A 21,923-nucleotide genomic window follows, 5' to 3' on the forward strand; every position below is an offset into this window, starting at 1 on the left:
TCCACTTAGTTGAAGCTGAACGCCACAGTGCCCCCACAAAATATCAAACACACACATTTGACTCTAATCTAATGTAATCTACTGTATATGCAGTGGAATCATGACCCGAGCTGTCGTTACACTGCTGTGTGAAAATGTTGTGATACTTTTGGATGGTGATTCTGCTCCGTCTCACCCCTCCTCCTCCTCCTCCTCCTCCCTCCTCCTCCTCCTCCTCCCTCTCCTCCCTCCACTCTGATATCAAGCCACACTTTAGTAATCCTCCAAATGAAAGGATTTGGAGAGAGAGCATCGTCTCCCCACTGAACATTGGAATGAAAGAGAAGGCAGCTTCTCAGATGAGAGAGACGAGAGAGAACCCCATGATATGAGAGGGAGAGGAAGAGACACAGGGACAGTACACAAAACGAGACGGATCAAAATATACACGGTGAGAGAAAAAAGTGAGACAAGGACGAGGAAATAACGAGAGAGAGGAAGAAACGTGGCACAGGGACAAGGACAGTGACAAAGGGGAAATAAAAAGACACACACAAATAAAAAACACACTAAACTGATGGAGGAAAATGATGCGGGCCTACATATGATAACTATATGGCTTTAAGAAGAGAGGACACAAATGCGAGAGAGGCCTCGTGCACTAGAACAAACGCACAATGCTACAAAGTGTGTGTACATTTCAATTTGTGCATAAGAGTGGAAATGCCATATATACTATTTGCTAAAACATTTTAAAGCTTGACTTGAGGTGGAAAAAGTTGGTAACTCTGACATTGGACACGTCAGAAACTACCTCGTGAATAACGTGGTGCATGTAACTGTTAAAGAGTCAGAACAGAGTGAACTTTGTCATAAACACAACTATAGATGAATGGAAACGTTTATCTCCACATCTGCTGCATGAGCAAATTAGTAGAGTTCATTATATTGACTTGATGAGTTAATAATATGCCAATGTTGTGTCTAAATGAGTGAATCACACTGGTCTGTTGTATTTACTCGACTCTATCGGCTACATGTAGTATTCATTATGTACTTTTGTAAAATGTATTACAAGCGGAAGTCACCTTCCTCTGAGCTGTAACTGTGGAGTCAGCGTTATTTTGAAAACGGTTGATTTCATGAAGATCTGTTCAAGCCTGCTCAGCAGAGTGTAACTTTCAGGGCGTGCACTGTGTGTTAAGATGTGTAATTCTCATAAAAACGAATACAAATGCGCAAAATAATTTGAAAAAAAAGCATCGGATGAGATGGCTCATCCCCACTGCTGTTGGGGACTGCAGGGGGCGATTTGAGCACTTCCTGATGGAAAGGGAAGCCTCCTGGCCTGAGGCAATATGAGGCTGGACTACGCGGGGCCTCTTGCTATGTGATCTAGGAGAAAGTCAACAGTTTAGTTTTCCTATCGCTGTGTGGCAGGACCCCGGGTCAACAGGAACACAGGGAGTGTAAGAGATAGAACCTCGGAGGCCTAATAACCTGTGTGCATGTGAGTGTGTGTGGTATGTGCATGTGAGTGTGTCAATAAAGGTTTCAGGGTGTAAATCCCACATACTAATAGCCTCTGTGTGGACAAGTGTATGTGTGGTTAACGGGTGTAAGACGTAGGCGAAATAGGCAGGGCCATTAATCTGTGTGTGTGTCTGTGTGTGTGTTTACATCTTATGTGAGCTCAGGGGGCGGCAAAAATCTCTTCTTCACATATAAGGAAATCCCATACATTCCCAAAACAAGACAAATGCAACTTATCTTAAACACAAACAGACATCCAATATAAACACTATTTACCTGGCTCTCCTTTATCGTGGTACTGATAGGTGCCAATATCTGTATCTGAGGGGCGAGAGAGAGAGAGAGGGAGAGGGAGAGAGAGAGAGATGAGCATCTTGCTGTCAGGGAAAAAGCAGAAGACAGATCAGCAATTTCGCACCATGGGATAAACAATCACTATCAGCCAGTGGCCTGTCCCGTCTGCCAGCACCACAGTTCAGATAAGACCCTGTGAGGGAGGAGGAGGTGGGAGGGGGTCCGAGTCAAAATGGAGGGGGTGGGGGGGCAGAGGGGTATTAATAAAGACGGGAGTGTGCCTCAACCCACGCCACCTGAGGGACAGACTCAGATTTACACACATGCACCATATACATTTAAAAGTAGACACACAGACTGAGCGGGCAGCAAATATATACAGGATGTCCAACATACACACACACACACACACACACACAAACAAGTGCAAATACTGATAGATACACACACACACACACACACACACACACACACACACACACACAAATTGCTGAGCTGAGCCTTTTTTTGTCAGTGTTATTCCTGCAGGCCCAAAACCATAAGCAGCCAGACTCGGATTCGCACAACACATCGTTTCTTTATCGCTCCGCTACTGTTGCTGCCGCTGCTGCTGCTCCTGAGGCCAGGTCACACTAATACAACCAGAGAGCTGATGGCAGACACGCAAACAAACACACACACACACACACACACAGACACACACACACACTGCACCTGGATACAGATGCTCTCACAGCTCTGTAAGTTACTCGTGTTTGCAAATTGAGATTTAGAAGTAGCAAACAAAACTGCAGATTGATTCTGTATTTGTACCAACAAATATTCCCAAACACACACACACACACACGCACACACACACACACACAGTGGCTCAGGTCTGTGGAATCTGTCTGTTGTGTTATGCAGCTGTACAAACTTTACACGTAGAAAACATTTGTTACATAGAATTATAGAACCGGCTTCTGTGAATCTATATTTTTGTTTTCAAGGTGGATGTAGACGATGTAAGGAAGCTGGCGATAGGGAGCGTCACACCTGAGCGACCAGGCCTCGTCCCTCACATGTATCCATCCACATTTTTCCAAGATAGCGGAAGACACACACACAGCAGGGAAAAAAACAAACAAAAAAAGGATATGTCACCGTCTCCAAGGATATACAAGCTGTCATACCTCCGTGTATACACATAAACACGGGCGCACACTTGCACACAACACACAACACACAACACAGTCAGCCTCAGAGAGACACTATCTTTGTCTAAAGCTCAGCAGACTGTGAACGACAAGACAAAATGGAAGGGAGGAGAAAACAAGAAAATGGAGAAAAAGAGCATTTCCGTCAGACAGAGGAGATGGACCGATATGTGGGGACGAGAAAACACACAAAAAGTGGCAGAAAAGTCAAAGTTGCACTCGCCTCACTTTGCCCAAAACTGAACCGGTGAGCAAATCTCAGTGCATACATGTTGGTGATGTGCAGATTCTTATTCAGGGAAGCTTCTGATTAAATATCATATTCATTCTGCAGCAGAACATCGATTCCAAAACAATCAGCCTGAGTTATAATGAACTATCGACTATGACAATTGGAGTCTGATCAGAGTCCTGATCTAAACATCGTGGAGTAAGTCTGTGCACTTAAAAAATTCAGAAAACTTTGCCTCCTCCGTGTTAGTGGATGGGTCAAAGGATCAATTTGGTTTTAATTAAGTATTTGATGCTAAAACAACAGGTTGAAACATCATGATTGACAGCTGAGACTGACTCGTATTAGTTGAGCGCATTTAAAAGCAAAACCCAGATACTGTGGCTCCACATCGTGATCGATATTGCGAGGCGTCCATCTGTCATACATTTTATAAACAGATGTGGTAAAATCATAAAGAATCTCATGTATACAACAACATCAAAAGCAAGAACATTCTAAGAGTGCAAAGAGAAAGTGAAAAGTGACAGGGTGAGAATTGGTGTTGACTGAGAGTCAGACTGTTAAAGTTAGATGTACGGAGGTGATGGAGGAGGTGTGAAAACAAAGTGAGCGATGACAGAAGGAGGCAGAGCAAGACAGAGTGAGAGGACAGACAGACGGGGGGAGAGGCGGAGCACTATTGAGAGGGAGGGAGATGGAACATGGTGATAAGGGCTACCTTTAACTTGGAGTGCGCTCTTGGTGGACCACAAGTGCAGCTCAGCCAGGCAGAACGCCATCTGACGGAGGAGTGAAACCCGAGTCTGTGGAGAGGGCCAAAGGAGAGAGGGAACAAATGAAAGATGGAGAAAGAGACAGGGCAGACCAAACACCACTACAGATGTGTATCTCGGTGAGACGACATAATAGATTGACCTAAATATGCCTGAAGGGTCAAACTCGTATGTAGGTATACATGCTTTCACACATGCAACATGTGACGGCCTCGCTGAGCACAGAGAAGGATAAAACATTACATTTTCCACATGTTCAAGTGTCGAACAAATATCAAAGCACAACAAGGACGTGTTTGTGGTCATTTTGAACCTTTATTATGGACAATAAAGATACTTTTCCTATAGCGATTGTGACATCAGAAACCCTCATTGTAGAAATAGGAGTATAAGGTGTTCTCACTAACTGTGCTGCCACTTCCTGTTCCAGTTGTACCTGTATTACTCGTGAGTGAGAACTCGTCTGTGAATGCACATTTTTACCCCCAAAAAAAGGCAAACTACAAACATTGTGACAAAACGACAGACAGACACGCAAAATGAACTCCGACTGACACCGAGGCAAGGTCACGATGCCTCGTTCACACATCACAGGTGAGCAGTGACGGACACACACTTTGGAGCTGACAGCTCAGACAAAGCCGGCAGCATTCCTTGCATCAGCTAATGAACACGGAGCAGGGCTGTGCGATGCGCTGGAGGCCCCTCCTTCTTCATTACAGTTGTTATTTTCTCTCCACTCAGTTAACTGTGGTTCCTGGGGGCCAATAGAGGGTCACATGCGAGGGCAGAGCCGGGGGGGCACACTAACCGAAGGGCCTTGTAAGGGAGTTCATATAACCTTTCAAAAGAAAAGACAGGTCAATGTGAGTTCACTACAAATTCAATGTTTTTAGAAAGGTTTGAAAGTTAGTTTTTTGGGAGAGAATCTGCAATTTTGAAATGTGTGATTTATTCTGATCTGTTTTACACATTACATCATCATATTATATCTTCCTTTAATCCTTAACATGTTTTCTAACCACACCAGAACAAAGCATATGGAGACATGGCACAGCTTTTAATGTTCTTTGTGCCAAATAAGAAAATTCTGCCTGAATTTGATAATCTGGGACCATGTCAATCTCAATATTACCAATTCATATTACATGTAAAAGTCATATTTCTTTCTTTCAGAACCCTATCTTAAATAAATAAAAACTATTAAATTTATTTAGAAATCAAGCAAACAACAATAACAGATTATTAATTTCGTTATTCGATGAAACCGATGGTGAAAGTCCTGTTGTCTTTATTTTGTAAGAACAGGAAATAAACAAACTGGAGCTTAGGTTTCCCACATCACCCAAACTCACCTGACAACACATCTGTGTTTTATAGTTTTAACCTTCATAGTCTGAAGCATAATTGTCGTGCGGTACACAGACTGCAAACTGAAAAAACCTTTGGATATTCCAACGTAGAAGAATATTGTTATTTTCTCCTACGTGTGATGGAGACATATCAGTATTAAGTGGTGTGAGAGAGCAGTGGATGTTCCTCACTGTCCAGAGCAGTATCTCTGTACAGCGGAGCTGGAGCAGTATTGCTGTGCTGGCCGTTCATTCCTGTATCTTTGCAGCTGCCTCCCTCCGTCCCTCCGTCCACTCCCGCTCTTATTTTCTCTCGTTAACGCTGAGAGGGGACTCGCTCTTATCTTTCCCCTCTTGCTCCTTGTGGTGTGGGATGGAAAAAAATATCTAATTTTGTCACTAAACCCCCAAAACTAAAAGTCCCAACAAAAATACACACAGATAACAGTGGGTGCCATGGAAACGCCGGGGCTAGCATGGCACGGTAGCATCGGCGAAACGGGTTTAGTGACATAAGAGGATTCTTTCATCCCCTTCTCGGGAAGTCAGCCCTTTTGGTTGGAAAACCTCATTTCAGCAAGCTTTCATTTGTTATTGCTGGTGTGGCTAACCTTAAAGTTGAGAGCTTGTTCTGTGCAGCTGCAGGGGTCATGGCAGACGAGAAGAAACAAGGGCTCTGACAGAGACACGGAAAATCTGACGGCAAATGGGTGAAAGCGTGTTGGTGTGTGGGTCCATGATGAGTGAATGTATTTGTGCAGCCAATACAGAGCAAGACAGGGAGGATGTTCTCGATGTGCACAGAACCTGCAGGTGAGTTCGGTCTTCTGTGCCTGATGAGGTGCGTTCTGTAACTGTGCCTTGAATAAGATCCACATCTGAAGAGGCTTTTTAGTGACTTTGATCCTGTTCTGGCTAAGTTCCCATCACACAGTAGATCCCTGAACTCCACAGGGCATTCAGCCATGCTGAGTGGGATTCCAAACTGTAGCACACAGTTCAAAGGGAACTGGGAACTGAGCAGCAGTTCATCAGGGATCACGCCTCACTGACTGGAGCGCCAGAAACAAAACTGAAAAGAATTTAGCTTACAATGGAGGATATATAATAATATATATATTAAGTATTTGTTTAAGTATATACGTAAGATTCCTGCAAACAGGTGATCTGTTTCCCACAGAGTCCTGACATCAACTTGATGGAGTCAGCCTGGGATCACATGACGACATGAAGAGACAGATGAAGCTGGAACAGACTCGTTCCACAGGAGGTAGAGCTCGCGGCACTAACCGGTGGTTTGATCCCCGTCTCCCCCGTCCCAAGTGTCCTTGAGCAAGATACATATAGATATTGATGTGTGATAAAGTGCTGCACGTAGATGCACTGTATGAATGTGGGAATGGGTGGATGGCAAAACTGTACTGTGAAGCGTTTTGAGTGGTCATCAAGAAAAGTGCTAAATAAATACAGACCATTTAACTGGTGTTGTTATATTTCACTTTGTATGAAGCGTAATACTCATTCACACACACGCACACGCACACGCATTCACACACACGCACACACACGCATTCACACACACGCACACGCATTCACACACACCACCCACACACACACACACACACACACACACACACACACACACACACACACACACACACACACACACACACACACACACACACACACACACACACACAGCATGCTGTACAGGTCCTGGACAGCTGCCACACTCTTTCTGATTTGCTGGTTGCTGTGGGTTACCTGTCCCCCTGCAGAGCTTTGTGGGGGTGTGCAGACAGAGTGTACAGAGGGGGGGGGCAGTGGTGGTCTAGGTTATTGTCGTCTTTACACAAGTAAAGTAGCTGCTTTAACATCAAACGAGGGGGGACATTCGACTCCTCTTTCAAAGACAGTCCACAGGAACTACGACCTTGTCTGGTCCCTGCATCTCTTCCTCTGCTCCTCTTTCACTGTCCCCTCTGGGTGGCTACAGTGAGAGAGAGAGAGTGTGTGTGTGTGTGTGTGTGTGTGTGTGTGTGTGTGTGAGTGTGTGTGTGTGTGTGTGTGTGCGAGTGTGTGCGTGTGTGTGTGTGTGAAAGGAGGAACAAGAGCAACAGAAAGTGCCTTCATCCGAGTGTGATTGGACATGTGTGCGTGTGTCTGTGTGCTCGACAGAACGATGGTGATAGAACTTAAAGTAAATATTTACTGGTTCTCAACGGACGCCTTTCTGAGAACTCTCTCACTCCTTCTTGCTCTCAACAGAAGTCAAACATGAAGACACGTATTTAAGCTCTCAGAATCCAACATTGAGCTTTTGTTCTATAGGTGCCATGTGTATACATTGAGACGACTGCGGTGGGTGTACAGGTGAGTATACAGCACAAGCAATGCTTGAAATAACTGTTGCCTCTGTATCCTGTCCCTGATGGAGGAATGACATCTCCTGACCTTTCTACTATCAAACCTCGTGGTAAATAAACAGCACCACACCGAGGATGAAGCTGTGCCCATATTTGTTATTTTAAATCTTCAGAATGTTGAAAAGAAGTTGTCAAAATTAAAGTAAGGGCAGTGTTTTAAAATCTGAAATGCAATTGTCTCCAAATGTAAATACATCCACAAAAGTCTCTGAGATCTGGATGTGCGACAAAAACACGTTTACCTCCTAAAACCAACAGAAATAAATACTAGGAAAAATCTATATCAAAAGAATTTAATTGGAATCATAATTGATTAATTAGCTGAATCATTAAACCCACTGTTCATTGATGTTACACGCTGATGTATTGAACATTAATATTTTCAGGAAAGCATTTTTAAAACAGAGCAACATCGTGACCTCTCAAACAGAGTTTATTCTGTTGCACTATGAGGATCGTTGCACAGGTTATTGTGGGAGATATGAGGGGGTGGAATGAAGAGAAATAGAAATAGAGTTGGTGGATTTAAGACATCTGAAATCTCTCATTGATTTTGCCCACTGAAAACTCTCCTTGGCCAAGGTGAGAGGAAAACGTATGGTGTGGCTGGAGGGACAAACAGCCTCTCACAATGCAGAGACAGGCTTATGATTTGATTTCTGGAAGAGGTAGATGAACAATGCAGCATCTCACATATATGCATCCTATAAGCACACATTCTCTTTATGTCTTCAAACACCTCAAGTTGTGGCATGTGACTACAATCTAATAAAAAAAACATGATATCTTGATAAGATTTCATTTGAACTGATATATACTTACAGGTGTGTTGTTTACGCTGCAACCGAAAACAACTGTGGTCAAATTTCAGTGATCATCCCCGAGGTCGATGAGGGTCATGGTTCAGATGTGGAGAGAGAGAGAGAGAGAGAGAGACATGTCTGAAATGGAGGCAGGCTTAGAGACATTTTGTTTGACATTTCAAGAATCCTTTTTCACAGGTATGCACACACACTCTCTCTCATCCCATCTTCCCATCTCTCCCTCTCTCACACACACACAACACACAACACACCACCACACACCACACCACACACACACACACACACACACACACACACACACACACACACACACGCCAGAGGCAGTGTTGTCAGCCGGTGCAGTGGTCCCATCACTGTGAGAAGAGTGATGTGGTAAATTACAGGGTTAAAGAGCTGCCATAAGGTGACTGACACAAGGCCATCACAGCCTTGCACCGTTCCCCCCGCACCGACACACACACACAGACACACACACACACAGACACACACACCGACACACCCACACCGACAGACACACACACACACAGCTCTGCATGAGTTTTTCCTTCCCTTTACCTTTTCTTGCCCCTTGTACCTTCACTTATCATCCCTCTGCCGACTTGTCCTGTTCCTTTTAAACTTTCCTTTTTTCCTCTTTCTTGTCTCCCGTGTTTTTTCGAAGGTACCTGCTATTAGAAATGCATTAAGCTTTCTGACCCTGTCTGCCAGCTTTCTCTCCCTTTCCGCCAATTTCTCACTCCTCTCTTTGTCTCGTCTCTCTCAAAGGACAGCATTGCGGTGTGTCTGATTCTCCCCTCTTTCTCTCTTGCACTTTTTTTTTTACTCCTCTCTTTATTGTCTCATCTCTCTAGGACGAGAGCGTTTCAAATTTTCTGACTTCTTCCCCCCACGCACCCTTTATCTCCCGCAGACGCTCTCTCAGCCACCGCCTGGTCTTGTTTTTGGCTCTCGGAGAGAAACTTGGCAAACATGAAGAACATACAAAGAGCGAGTGGAAAGTACATCCCCTGAGAGAGATAGGTAAGGTAACAGTATATAATTGTGAGTGTATGAGCGCACATTTTCCAATCTGAGGCGCTTCGAAGCTCAGTCACAGACTACACGAACACTCGTGTATCCAGTAAACACACTCAGGCATTCGAGTCAGTCCTATGCCACATACACTCCTATCTCTCCCATGTCTGGTAGGTGAACTCAAACGGCACCACTAGCACATACGTATGCATGGGAAGGCATATGGAGTCCGATGCATGCTCTCCTATCTTCTAACCTTGTGATACCTGAGGAAATATACACGCGCACACATTTACATACATATGAAACCACGCAGTCAGCCTCACACCAGCCCTTATCTTCAGTATATCCTTGAGGGAGAAGTCCTCTAGCTTCTAGTGTCATATCACAGCAAAGAAAGGTGGACAAATTCTGAAAACACAAGATATGTCTCTGACCGAACGGGGGGGGGGAGATAATGAGAGGAGAAAAACTGGATAAAACAAAAGAATTAAAGCTCTGAAAGGCATCTAATGTAACGGGGGAAAAGCATCGTGGGAGGCCGGTGGACGCTGAGAGAACAGATAAGAAGTGTGTGTGTCTGTGTGGTGGAGACGAGACCTGAGCACACTCAGGAAAAGATCCTGTCACATCTACATATCGGCCAGTTTAACAGGTGAGTTTCATTCATGAGACAATAATTTAATAATGTAAATCATTCTGCAACACATTAAGGATTTGGTCACGTCCACTATCGAACTTTATCCGTCTTATAAATGATGGTGAATTGTACGATAACCACAGAACCCACACTTTAGGACATAGCGGATGTAATGTTGACGTGAGTCATAATCAGACGATAATCTGTGACATGTAAATAATAGAAATATTATGGGAATGTTGAATTAGCAACTCAAGCAAACATCATAACCAGAGGAATGCCTGATTTGTCAATGTCAATGTTCAGATTGTGTTGTGACGTCTGGCAGCAGAGTTCTCACACACACACACACACACACACACACACACACACACACACACACACACACACACACACACACACACACACACACACACACACACACACACACACACACACACACACAAGTACAGTGTATCTTCTCATCTGTCCCATTATAAGACAGAAGGTTTGAAGGAGATGAATGGAGGGTGGGCAAAGTGGCGCCAGGCAGCAGGCCGAAAGCCCCTCTCACTCTCACTCACACACACACACACACACACACACACACACACACACACACACTTAACAGAGTCCCACGGGAGCCCATTCAGCTGTCAGTAGAGGAAGAATAGAGGTGATGGACGGGCAGAACAAAATGAGCTAAAGGTAATACTATTCAAGAGAGGTGACAGGTACAGTCATTTTGCATGCGTGTGCATATGTGTGTGTGTGTGTGTGTGTGTGTGTGTGTGTGTGTGTGTGTGTGTGTGTTTTACAGGACATGTCAATCAGCAGGAAAATGAAGCTGCAGTGACATGACCGCTGGGGAAGCCTCATAGTCGAATGATGTGAGTGTGTGTGTGTGTGTGTGTGTGTGTGTGTGTGTGTGTGTGTGTGTGTGTGTGTGCACTTGAAGTACCAGTTCATGTGTAAAGGGCGTGTAGAGGTGAGGCGGTTGAAAAGTTCAGGTGTCCAGAGGAAAGAAAGATGGTTTTGCCCAAAAATGAAACTAAAAACACAAGTGAGGAGGAAACACTGAAGTATTTATTCCAAACATTACTTTGTATGGATCTACTTTTCAAAGACAGACAATGATGCAGGGCTGCAAGTTTTTATAAAATAAATGTAATCATCGATTGTTTTGCTTTAACTTCCTCGAGCCCAAGGTGCCATCTTCACACATCTTCATCCAACTCACAGAACAAAACACAAAGATATTCAGTTCCCATCATTTATGACCAAAAAGCATCCAATTTTAACATCAGAGTTTTTGAAATAGACAATAATAATTGATAATTCCTCAATCAATTTAGTTATTTTCAAGCAGATTTCCGTTCAATCAACTAATAAAATCATCAACTTATCATTTCAGGGTTGACAATTTCTTTCTTTTTTGTAAATAAGGTTTTGTTGTATGTTGGTCTACAAAGGGACAATATGCATCATTAATTGAACTAGTTTTCTGAAATTAGGATATTAATTTGTTAATTCAGCAGGCAGTGTGTGTGTGTGTGTGTGTGTGTGTGTGTGGACAGAGGGAAGGAGAGAAAGACGGACACAGGGAGACAGAGAGATGAGTAGGGGCTTTTCTAAGCAGATGTGTAAACGTCATTAGCGGAGGTAATGGAGGGAAGAGGGGGGAAAACCCTACTCCAGCAGAGGTATTTACCCAACGCCTGGAGCAGAAACACAAACACAGCCCCAGTAATGACTGAGAAAGACGGGGCAGGGAGAGAGAGACGTTTGCTGGAGAACCAGGTCTCGACTCGGCAGGAGATTTGTTGAAAAGAAGACAAATTGAAGAAGACAAACGTTACAACAATCCAGTTCGACAAAGTGAAACTGCATTTCCAAATTCAGCCAGGATTCCACTGAACCAGCAGTGGTTGTGTTTCACTCCCATTCAGCTAATAGGTCTAATCCTGGCAAGTGTTTCACTAAAAGGCTCGTGCATCTGCCCCAAGGCAACGCCCAAGGGCAGGAAAGGCAATACCTCCACACCAGCAGCACAACCGCAGGCCGACTTCAAAGAGCTGCTCAGGACTCGGCGAGTCTCCGGTGTCCGTCCCCTGTCGCAGCGAAGGTGACACGTGTCACACTGACCGGGGTTTGTTTGTGTTGTTGGATTTTCTTCTTTTAAAGCTGTTTAGTTCCCTGTTGTTTGTCCCTCACCTCGTGACCACAAACACACGTAAAACACACACCAATGGACTCACACAAACACCAGTGGTGGAATATGTCCATTCAGACAGACTGGAATGAAAAGTTTAGTTTCTTACCTACGACAGAACCAAAAACTTTGTAAGTAGAATTACACAAGTCAATTTTGGATGCCAAATATGTCAAACGGGGAATTTTATATATTAGTGGTCAAAATCTGTTATTTAAGAACAAGGGCAGCAATATAATAAAAACAACAATGTGTTAAGGGTCTTTCCACGTTCTGTCTCTGCTGGAAGTTGTGTCCTCAGTCCGGTCAAATGTATCCACGGTTCTTTTCAAACCAAAATAAGGGTCCACATCGGTCGGGCGCTCCACACATGTTGGATATATTGTTCCTGAACCATGCGCATGAGCATGGACATTCAGCCGCCCGTCTATTTGTAGATTTCATGCAGACTTACGTTGGATCACGAGTAACACAACAGGATCCTGTAGCTGCATTTGTGACTGAGTACAAAAGCACCTGGACACATAAAGCTCAGTTTCCACAACGGGTGTACACAACCACATGTGCACACAAATACAACCACACACACACACACCTGTCAAGGGCTCAGGAGGATGCGGTCCTTTAAAGTTGTTCTCAGAGCCACAGAGCGAGATTGACCCTGGACAAAACGAAAGGTTAGGATGATGTCCCCTAGACTTCTCAGTGGTCTTATTCCCCCGTCACACACTCACACACACGCTGTCCGTCACCTCCCAGACGACGAGGCCATGACACTTTGGACACCTCTCGACGGGCAGCGCCTCCCTCGGCCTCTCTCTCTCTCTCTCTCTCTCTCTCTGACAGGTTGACGTGGCACCGAGTGCTCGGACGTCGATGGCACTCGGACCAGAGGTTTGTTCTCGGTGCTGCGACCTCAGAGATAGATGCCAGTGTCATGTCACCCTCCCCCCACCCCCACCGCAGTCCAGAAGTTGAAATAAACTCCTTTCTGAAAGTTCTTCTTGATGCTGTTGAGGTACAAGTAATGGATTTCATTTGAAAACTGGTTATTTAACGGTCAACAGCTTTCATAGAGACTATTTCTATAGTTCCAGTGAAAAGGGGAAAAACCATGTTGGGTTAAATAGATTTTGTGTAGTTTTTCAACACTGTTAGCTCCACCGATGACATTTTATTTGCCGACGTATATTTAATGTAGTAGATTTGTAAGATTTCCACATACAGCAACAATAAATGCCAGATTCACGTGAACATATTGGCTGTTTTAAGGACTAAACTGGAGACCTTTCGTTTCATTCCCCTTTGTTCCTGCATCCACCGTCACCTGCTGAACCAAATGCCACAACAGTTATCTTTAAAATAGTAACATGGTACAAAGCAAGTTGGCATATTAAACAATAAAACCCAGATAAAGTTTGACCTTTGTACGTCTACAGTTTCCTGACACATTTTGAGCATTTGGGAAAAGTTCTTCCTGTCAGCGCGGAGTCCAGTAATTTGTCGTTGGCAGTAAAGGGGTCAAGTTAAGCTGCTGCTGAGGTTTGAAATCAGCAGAATGGAAGCATGAAATAAGACAAACGTGTGCATGTGCAGTACACGTGCACACACATGGCTGTTCTCCATCTGTCAGAGAGCCCAAACATCCAGCCGTGCGTGACAACTGCCCCGTCCTGCCCAACACTCATCCTTAGAGAGCACAGTCAATGTGGAACCGAATGGCAAGGCCTGTGCCCCATGACACACACACACACACACACACACACACACACACACACACACACACACACACACACACATGCACACACACACACACACACACACACACACACAAAATTCATGTCGGTGCTCTACTCCGTTTGTCCACAACAAGTTCCTTGTTCCCTTCATTGTAAAAAAATAAATGAAACTTCCTGTTTCTCTCTCTTTCTCCCTCTTTCACACACACACATACACACATACACACATAAAGGGGAAATTCTACAATGCTGATTTCTACTGTTTATTCCCGAACAATAGCGGGGGGGGCTCTGCCTGCCCCGCTGGGTCAAGTCGTGTCTTGTCAGACCCTGTATCCTCTTTCCATTGAGCGCTGAAGCTTACGAGTGCCACAGGTGCCTGAACCGGGCCCCATGTTAAACACATTCACCCTGCGGTTGTATGAGTCTGACGTAAAGACAGCCGGCTCGTCTTTCACATCAAACGAGCCTCTCCAATTCAAACAGAGTGAACTCTGTTTGAATTGGAAACGGTTACAGTTTACAGTAGGAGATGAGGGGGAAAAGAAAAGCATCGACCTGAAATCACAACCGAGTATTGACCCTTTGCAAGATTTTGTCCGAGGCCCTTTTCTTGTATTTACACTTCCTCACTCATTGTTGTTCGCATTAACAAAATGTCAATCAAATACCAATCGTATCAGGGCTTGAAGGAATATTTAGTTTCATCAACCATCCAGCTCAAATTTCTAACTATTGTTTTTCGTGAAACTGACGATATCACTCTGCATAGCAACGTTTTCCACACGGACGAAAAAGTTAAATCAAGACAAAACTTTCTCAATAGACTTTTTGACATATTGACAATATCCCATGATTTGCCTTTCACTCGTAGCGTCACCTGTTCATTTACGCACTTCTGTTATAAAGCCATTTTAGGCAGTTCTCTTCCTTCACATAATACAAAGACAAACGATGATAATGGTGATTCTACAATAATAATATAACATATAAAGCTCCTTATTGATGTATCAGAACTGTCAATAGCTGATCTGTGCATCTCTTGGTACAGGCGTCTTCATTAGCGGCTCTGTGTGACAAGTACTTGAGAGCTTAGCAGTTAAAACAACACATCCCATTAAAATATCATCGGGGAGTTTGAAAGCCAACGCTCACACGGGGGAAGTGATTTTGACAGATGATGTGCAACTGATGGTTTAAAAGCTTTCCATGTGTTGCTGCTGTGAAGCTCGAACAGAAGGTGACGGTGATGCAGAGAGTTTACAGTGCACACGTGTAGTTGACGTGTCTGAACCAGTTAATCAACAAGGGGGTGAAAGAAGTTATATTTTTGGTAACACTCGATCCTGAGGGGGCTGGACGTCCGGCTCTGATGTCACAAGTCTCAATTTGACCCACAAGCCCGTGGACCAGTCAAACCATCATGATTCTGACCACGTGAAACTCTTCAACTTTCTGTGTGTGTGATGACGATCACAGACAGTGCAGATGAATTAGTGTGGGACCACTGTGACAAATTTCCCACCACTGTTCTCTTTAATGTGTGACAGGCCCTTCAACCAGACCCCCAACCCAACCCGCTCCCATACATGCACATAGGCTTAACGTCGTCTGGGCGGGCCGATCCCGCCGGCTCATTGTCGGCACGGCAACGAGCACTATCCTAGCTAACATCTGCTGCACGACCCGGGGCCACTCAGAATGGGCCTTAATCCCCACACAGCCATGTTGTGGGGGGAAAACATTCTTTCCTTTTTCAGTGAGTGCAGACAAACAGGGACAAGCGGCGTCGCTGGTAACCTGCAGGCAACCGGCCTCTTGGAAGGACCGGGAATGTTGTTGGTTACTTGGCCCCCAATTGTGCCACGGCCCCATTATGGCTGTGCAGAGGGGTGTGACCGCCAGCATCGGCTGCGAGTTGCCGTCACTGGTCCAGTTGGATGGATTTGGGTTTTGAGGTTAATGAAAGGTGGTGCGAGTGGACTAGGTGGGTCGTGTCAGGGGGGAGTTTGTCAGCCAGAGTTTTGCTGCTAAAACAACAGTTGCATTCATTTAAAAAATTAGGACAAAAACAACAAAAATCCACCTTCCATCCGCCTGAGAGTTTGCTGCCACATCAGCTGGCTGCGGATCCATTAAACTGTTGCTGCCACATTTTTGGTTATCCTTCAGTGAGTTTTTAAAAAACTGTGTTGGTTGCTGTCAACAGCAGAGAGGGGAGGGGGAGCTTTCCGTTAGCATTGAGGCAGAATGCTAACATGTGGCGGTTTGGTGCCCCCTCGTGGCCACAGGTACCGTGGAGGCTGAAACACACAGATATCCAAACCAGGAAACATTCAGAGTCATCACACGACAGGTGAAGAACAACTCTCTGAAACAAGCCGAGCCACGATCCTTCATATTACGGCTTGTGATTGAGATCTTCCCAGGCAGTGACGCACAAAGCAAAGACGCAGGCCGATCAATCAGTCCGTCAGCTGCTGTGAAATATGTATTCTTCTTAATAATGAGTTTGATTCCATCAAACCCATTTCATGGACCATTTCCCTATGCAAACACCTCAGGGAGAAAGCCGACGCGAGTGGGAGTGTGGCTGAGGCAGAGAGAGAAACACCTCAGAGTGTGACTTGCTGTGTGTACATTATGAGATTTAATTTAATAGTTCTGCATCGGTGCCAAGAAGTCACTCAGTCTATTTGTAGGGGGCCTGTGTTCTTTCTGATTGAGGGCTCGGTCGTCGTCTTTGTATTTCCCCACTCAGAGCAAGCCGACACTTGGCCAGAAACAAAGTCCTGCTCAGATTTCAATCAGTGGGAAAGGAACTCAGAGTGGTCATAGGTACATGGAGGCAGTTTGGAAACATCCACACGCCTCGAGGCCTCGTCGGAAAAAGTGCCAGAACCACACAATGGCCTCAAATGGACCTTTAGGCTCTTTCTGGAAGGAAGCAATTCATGATATCTGAGCTCAGGAGGGGTTAGTTGGAAGATGTGCTTTGCTCAGAGTTAAACAAAAATGAGACTAAACTATCTTCAGTACACAGAGAGTATTATTAAATCACTCAGCCTGTGTCATGCTGAGTGATTTAATGGAACCTTGGCCGTACAGGAATTAAAATGTAATGAATAAAGCATTAAACCAAATAATTTTTAAATTAGGTTCACGTGTCCTTTCTAGGCAACTGCAATTTCCATAGAACTTGAGCAATATAAACTGCATTTATAAAATTACAAAGAGCTTAAAGATAGATGACCACAACATTCAGAAGTAACAATTCTTCTGGTTGGTTTTCATTTATATGAATCAAAGAAACAGAAATCCCTATGAAAGAAACACAGAATAGTTTACTATATGATTTCTTTCCCTATTGTTTTCAAAAGTCCAAACACGCTGCATTGTTACATGTTTAATTAATTTAAAAATGTAGTTTATATGTAGTTTACACCACATATAGGTTCACTTAGGTGGCTATGTGAAATCTTCAAATATAGATTCAGTTTTCATTAGATGCTTATATGATCTCTACAAATATCTTTGGGACATGAACAATTACTACGGAGACTGTAACTGACCCAGATCCCCAAATCTGAGGAAAATGTGCTTCAGAATTTAATGAGTTCAGCTTTGCATAAACACTTCTGAGCAGAGTCAAGTGCTGTTTGTATCGTGCAACTATCAAAAAAACTCTCTTGCCTAGTGAGCAGATTTCAGAGAGACAGTCTGAGCTCGTAACTTTCCTGTGATACGTCCATTTCCTGAGGGCGAGACTGTCACTGCAGCAACAAGTGGTTTAGAAGAGTCTTCACCACAAATCCATCAACACCACTTTCTACGTGCCATTTAGAGACACATCCAAGAGTCACCGAAGGCATACACTGACACCTAGTGTACTACTTCTGTTACTGCAAGTAAGAACAGACAGGATGGGCCTGGTTGGTTCATTTTAAACAACCCTGCTACTGTATGAATTACAGTGTAGATTAAAAAAAACCATCTGCTCCGTCTAATCGCAAGCTTCATCAGCTAATCTAAGGTGGGAACATGTCACAGCTCAGACGCAGACATAAGCACGGCGATGGCACAGGGAGAAAGATGGTGAACGTGGCGAGAGGTTGTTGTGACGGTGTTGTAATTATAAGCTGTGTTTGTTGGTGGTTTGTGTTTGGTCTCGTGTGGATGCAACCTGCAATCTCAGTGACTGCCCGTACATTGTGAGGGTTATTTGGTCTAACTGGGGAGATAAGAGGGCGATACTGAGGGCAGGGTGTGTGTGTGTGTGTGTGTGTGTGTGTGTGTGTGTGTGTGTGCTCGGCTATCTGCCTCCCAGCTGCCAACGTGACAGGGTCACTCAGGTGCGAGGACAAGTGGAGGAGCAGCGAGAGGGGACAGAGAGGGTGGAGATGAGGGAGGCGAGAAGACGAGGGAACAAAGAGGAGAAGGAGATGGAGTGGACAAAAGACGGAGAGAGGGATCAGCAGAGGAGACAGAGATATGGTGCCGTTCACGCCGTCATGCACTTACCAGTGTAAACTGTATGTGTGCACATGTACACTATGTGTATGTGTAGAACATATAAACTGTGTAAGAAGGTGGACGATGCGTCTCGATTTTCCCCCATTGTACAAAAATGAAGCCAAAATATCCCAAATACGAGCGCCGCCATCTTGTGTTAGTATCGTAGTATCGAGATCCCACAACCCATGAGTCAGTCTCAGCTGTCAATCATGATGTTTCACCGCCTCAAAAAACAAATCAAAATCAAACTTACTGGGGCTGTCACAGTGTATATGGTGTAGAATCCGAGCATGTTCACACTCCACGCACATGAATGCATGGAGCGTGTGTCTGTGTGTGTGAGTGTGTGTGTGAGTGTTTGTGTAGCTTGGGGATTTGTGCATGTGTGAACTTTACCACTCTCCTTGCCTGTGTGTGGGACAAAACACCCACCATGCCAATTGTTTTCACAGCAGACACACACACGCACACACACACACACACACACACACACACACACACAGAGGATCAGGCCGGCGTGGCAAACTGGCACCAGATATTATCGTGTGTGTACCGCTGATGTTTTTGGTTTCATTCTGATTTCCTTTAAGCAAAGACAAAGTACGTCTAATCCCCTCATGTCAACCTCAGCATGGAGACGGCCACACAAGAAAATAAACACTGGAGTCCAACTTGTCAAATACAGTTACAGCAACAACAGACTCATTCAAAACGAGTGCGTATGCAAAATCATAACTGTCACCAGTCAAAATAAAGGGGTTGATTTCTGTACACACCTGCACCTGATACTAAAGAATGCACCGAATAACACATGAAAATAGACATAGTAACCCAACATTATCTATCATGTATTAACATTAATAATTGTTCATTATTCTCAGTCTTGGCTTTGAGGCCAAAGGAAAACTGGCAAATCTACAAAGAGTTTGGTAAATTCCCTGAAAACTGTGAGTAGCAGTTAAACTTTCACCTGTTCCAGAGTAATAAGGAACCTTGTGGCCACCTCACTGGTCCTGTGCATCAGAATGAAGTGGAACAGACTCAAATCTAATCACACGGCATTAAAAATATTAACCTCGAGGCAGCTGTTCTTTTAATCTCTCCGCACGTTGAGATCTTTTTATTCTTCTCTAACAGGACGCACCATTTCTACATTCTGTGACAGAAAACTTCTACTCCTCGATCGACCTTTCACGAAGGAATCCCCACATTTTATTTGCAATTTAATTCCAGGATTCGGATCTCAAACTTTTCCTTAATCTTGAATTTGAACTTAAAATGTCTTTGTGCAGCAGCGGTGGCTTCAGGGTTAAGCGGACAGAGTCCAGCAGCAGGTCTTTAGTTGTCGTGGCTCAATAACTGCAGGTCACAGAAAGACAGCTATGTAAAATAAAAGTATTCATATAAGCAAACAACATAAACTCTGATCAGACATGTATGTGAAAGGCTCATATCAGCCGGTTTCCATGAGCCGGGCGATAAATCGGTCGGGCTCTACTTCAGATCGATGTAACCCACCTGCAGTGTGGCCACACAGCACCGTGCCAGCCCACCGGCAGCTGTGAGCACCTGTTTGTCCCGCACCGACACCCATGACAGTCACAAGCACATGCCACACAGAAAGGGTAGAAATGTAACCGGAGCTGAGAGGAGAACAGTGCCAGGCTGTGGCAGCTACTTCAAACAGCTCTGAATCCAGCGATCACACGCTCGGCCTTGTGAGAACGGAAGAGTCGGTGTCACTGGCAGACGCAGACACAGGAAGAAAAGCCAGTTCTGGGCTTTTGGATGAAGAACCAGAGGCTCAGATGCGTTTTTTTTACTGTTAGATTAAAAGATAGAACAACAGGATGCTTGACAAATACGACAATATTGTTATGATGTGAAAATATCACCTTTCACATGGAGACTGGGGGCAGAGATTGTTGTTTTAAACTAAACTAAACAACATTTAAATTCACTAGATCCAGATTTGTATTTGGATCTGCACCAAGTTTCACACACCCATGAATATTAGTCCCCTAAACAAACCCTGCCAGCCAGTTTAGTGTGCAGTGAGACCACAGTCTGACACCAGCCAGGTGTAACACCATCTCCTCAGGTTAGTGTTCACGTCTTGTAATGAGCCTGTAACGAGGCCATGAAATATCGATGACCACGCTCACCTGACTCTGGGCCTCTGCAGGGTCCCTCTCAACTCAAAACAAAGATGACACAGAGCAGATACAAATCTCTAAACCCTGGTGTTCAAACAGCTTTAGTGACGCATGTAGTGGATTATTTACATGTCCAGGTTATCCTTATTAAACAAGATGGTGAATATCCCTTTTAAGGATCTTTTAAATTCAGTGATCAACGACCAGTAGATGTTAGCAGGTGTTAGCGGCCACCAGCAGATGTTAGGGATGTAAGACCAGTTGTGCACCTCAGCATCATCAAGTGTTTTGGTCTCGTGATCGACGACACAGGCTGAACTTGAGGGTACACGGAGGATAAAGGTCAATCTGACCGGCTGCTGGCTTGTATGGCAGGAGAGAGGACAACGTGATAAAGGCTGGACAATAAAAAGATATTATCACAATGTTATTGTCATATAACAAAGGTTCATTATAAATCGATACGTTGCTTATGCATTGTGCAAACACATTGAGGAGGTATAAAGATTTGTAAAACATTTTTGCTGGGTTTGGGCTTAAAACCACAACCTTCACTTAGTAGTAAAAGTCAGTGTTTGAACTTAAAAGAAATAATAATGTGGCATTTGTTAACTTTTTTATGTTGATATATATCTGGCCATTTCATCCAGCCCTACAAAATATTACAAACCAGAACATTCAATTTACATTAGTTTAAGAACAATGAAGAGACATTCTTTAAACTTTTAGTTAATTAGTTAGATAGATAGATAGATAGATAGATAGATAGATAGATAGATAGATAGGTAGATAGATAGATAGATAGATAGATAGATAGATAGATAGATAGATAGATAGATAGATAGATAGATAGATAGATAGAGAGATAGAAGATAGATAGATAGGTAGATAGATAAATAGATAGATTACAGGATAGATGATAGATAAGGATAGATGTGCAGTTACTTGAGAACCTTATAACAGGAAGGTGCAGGGATTTGGGAAAGTAGTTTAAATTTGTTGAACTTTTTAAAGAGAGAGAAACACTGAATTCGAGGCAGACATCTGTGAAGTTAG

General features: G+C 44.0%; 1 protein-coding gene across 3 annotated transcripts in view; it reads right to left on the reverse strand.

Annotated features, from left to right (window-relative positions):
- LOC118118932 (WD repeat containing planar cell polarity effector) overlaps positions 1–21,923 on the reverse strand; it is a 70,880-nt gene that overhangs the window by 48,238 nt on the left and 719 nt on the right. For all 3 annotated transcript variants that reach the window (XM_047342355.1, XM_047342356.1, XM_047342354.1), the window contains exons 2-4: positions 8,611–8,642; positions 3,956–4,040; positions 1,789–1,833 (exon numbers count right to left, since the gene is read on the reverse strand). In XM_047342355.1, coding sequence (XP_047198311.1) covers positions 1,789–1,833; positions 3,956–4,016 — 106 coding nt within the window. In that variant the 5' untranslated portion in view covers positions 4,017–4,040; positions 8,611–8,642. The remainder of the gene's footprint in view (positions 1–1,788; positions 1,834–3,955; positions 4,041–8,610; positions 8,643–21,923) is intronic.

Source organism: Hippoglossus stenolepis, chromosome 12 (genome assembly GCF_022539355.2).
Source record: "Hippoglossus stenolepis isolate QCI-W04-F060 chromosome 12, HSTE1.2, whole genome shotgun sequence".
Lineage (NCBI taxonomy): Eukaryota > Metazoa > Chordata > Actinopteri > Pleuronectiformes > Pleuronectidae > Hippoglossus > Hippoglossus stenolepis.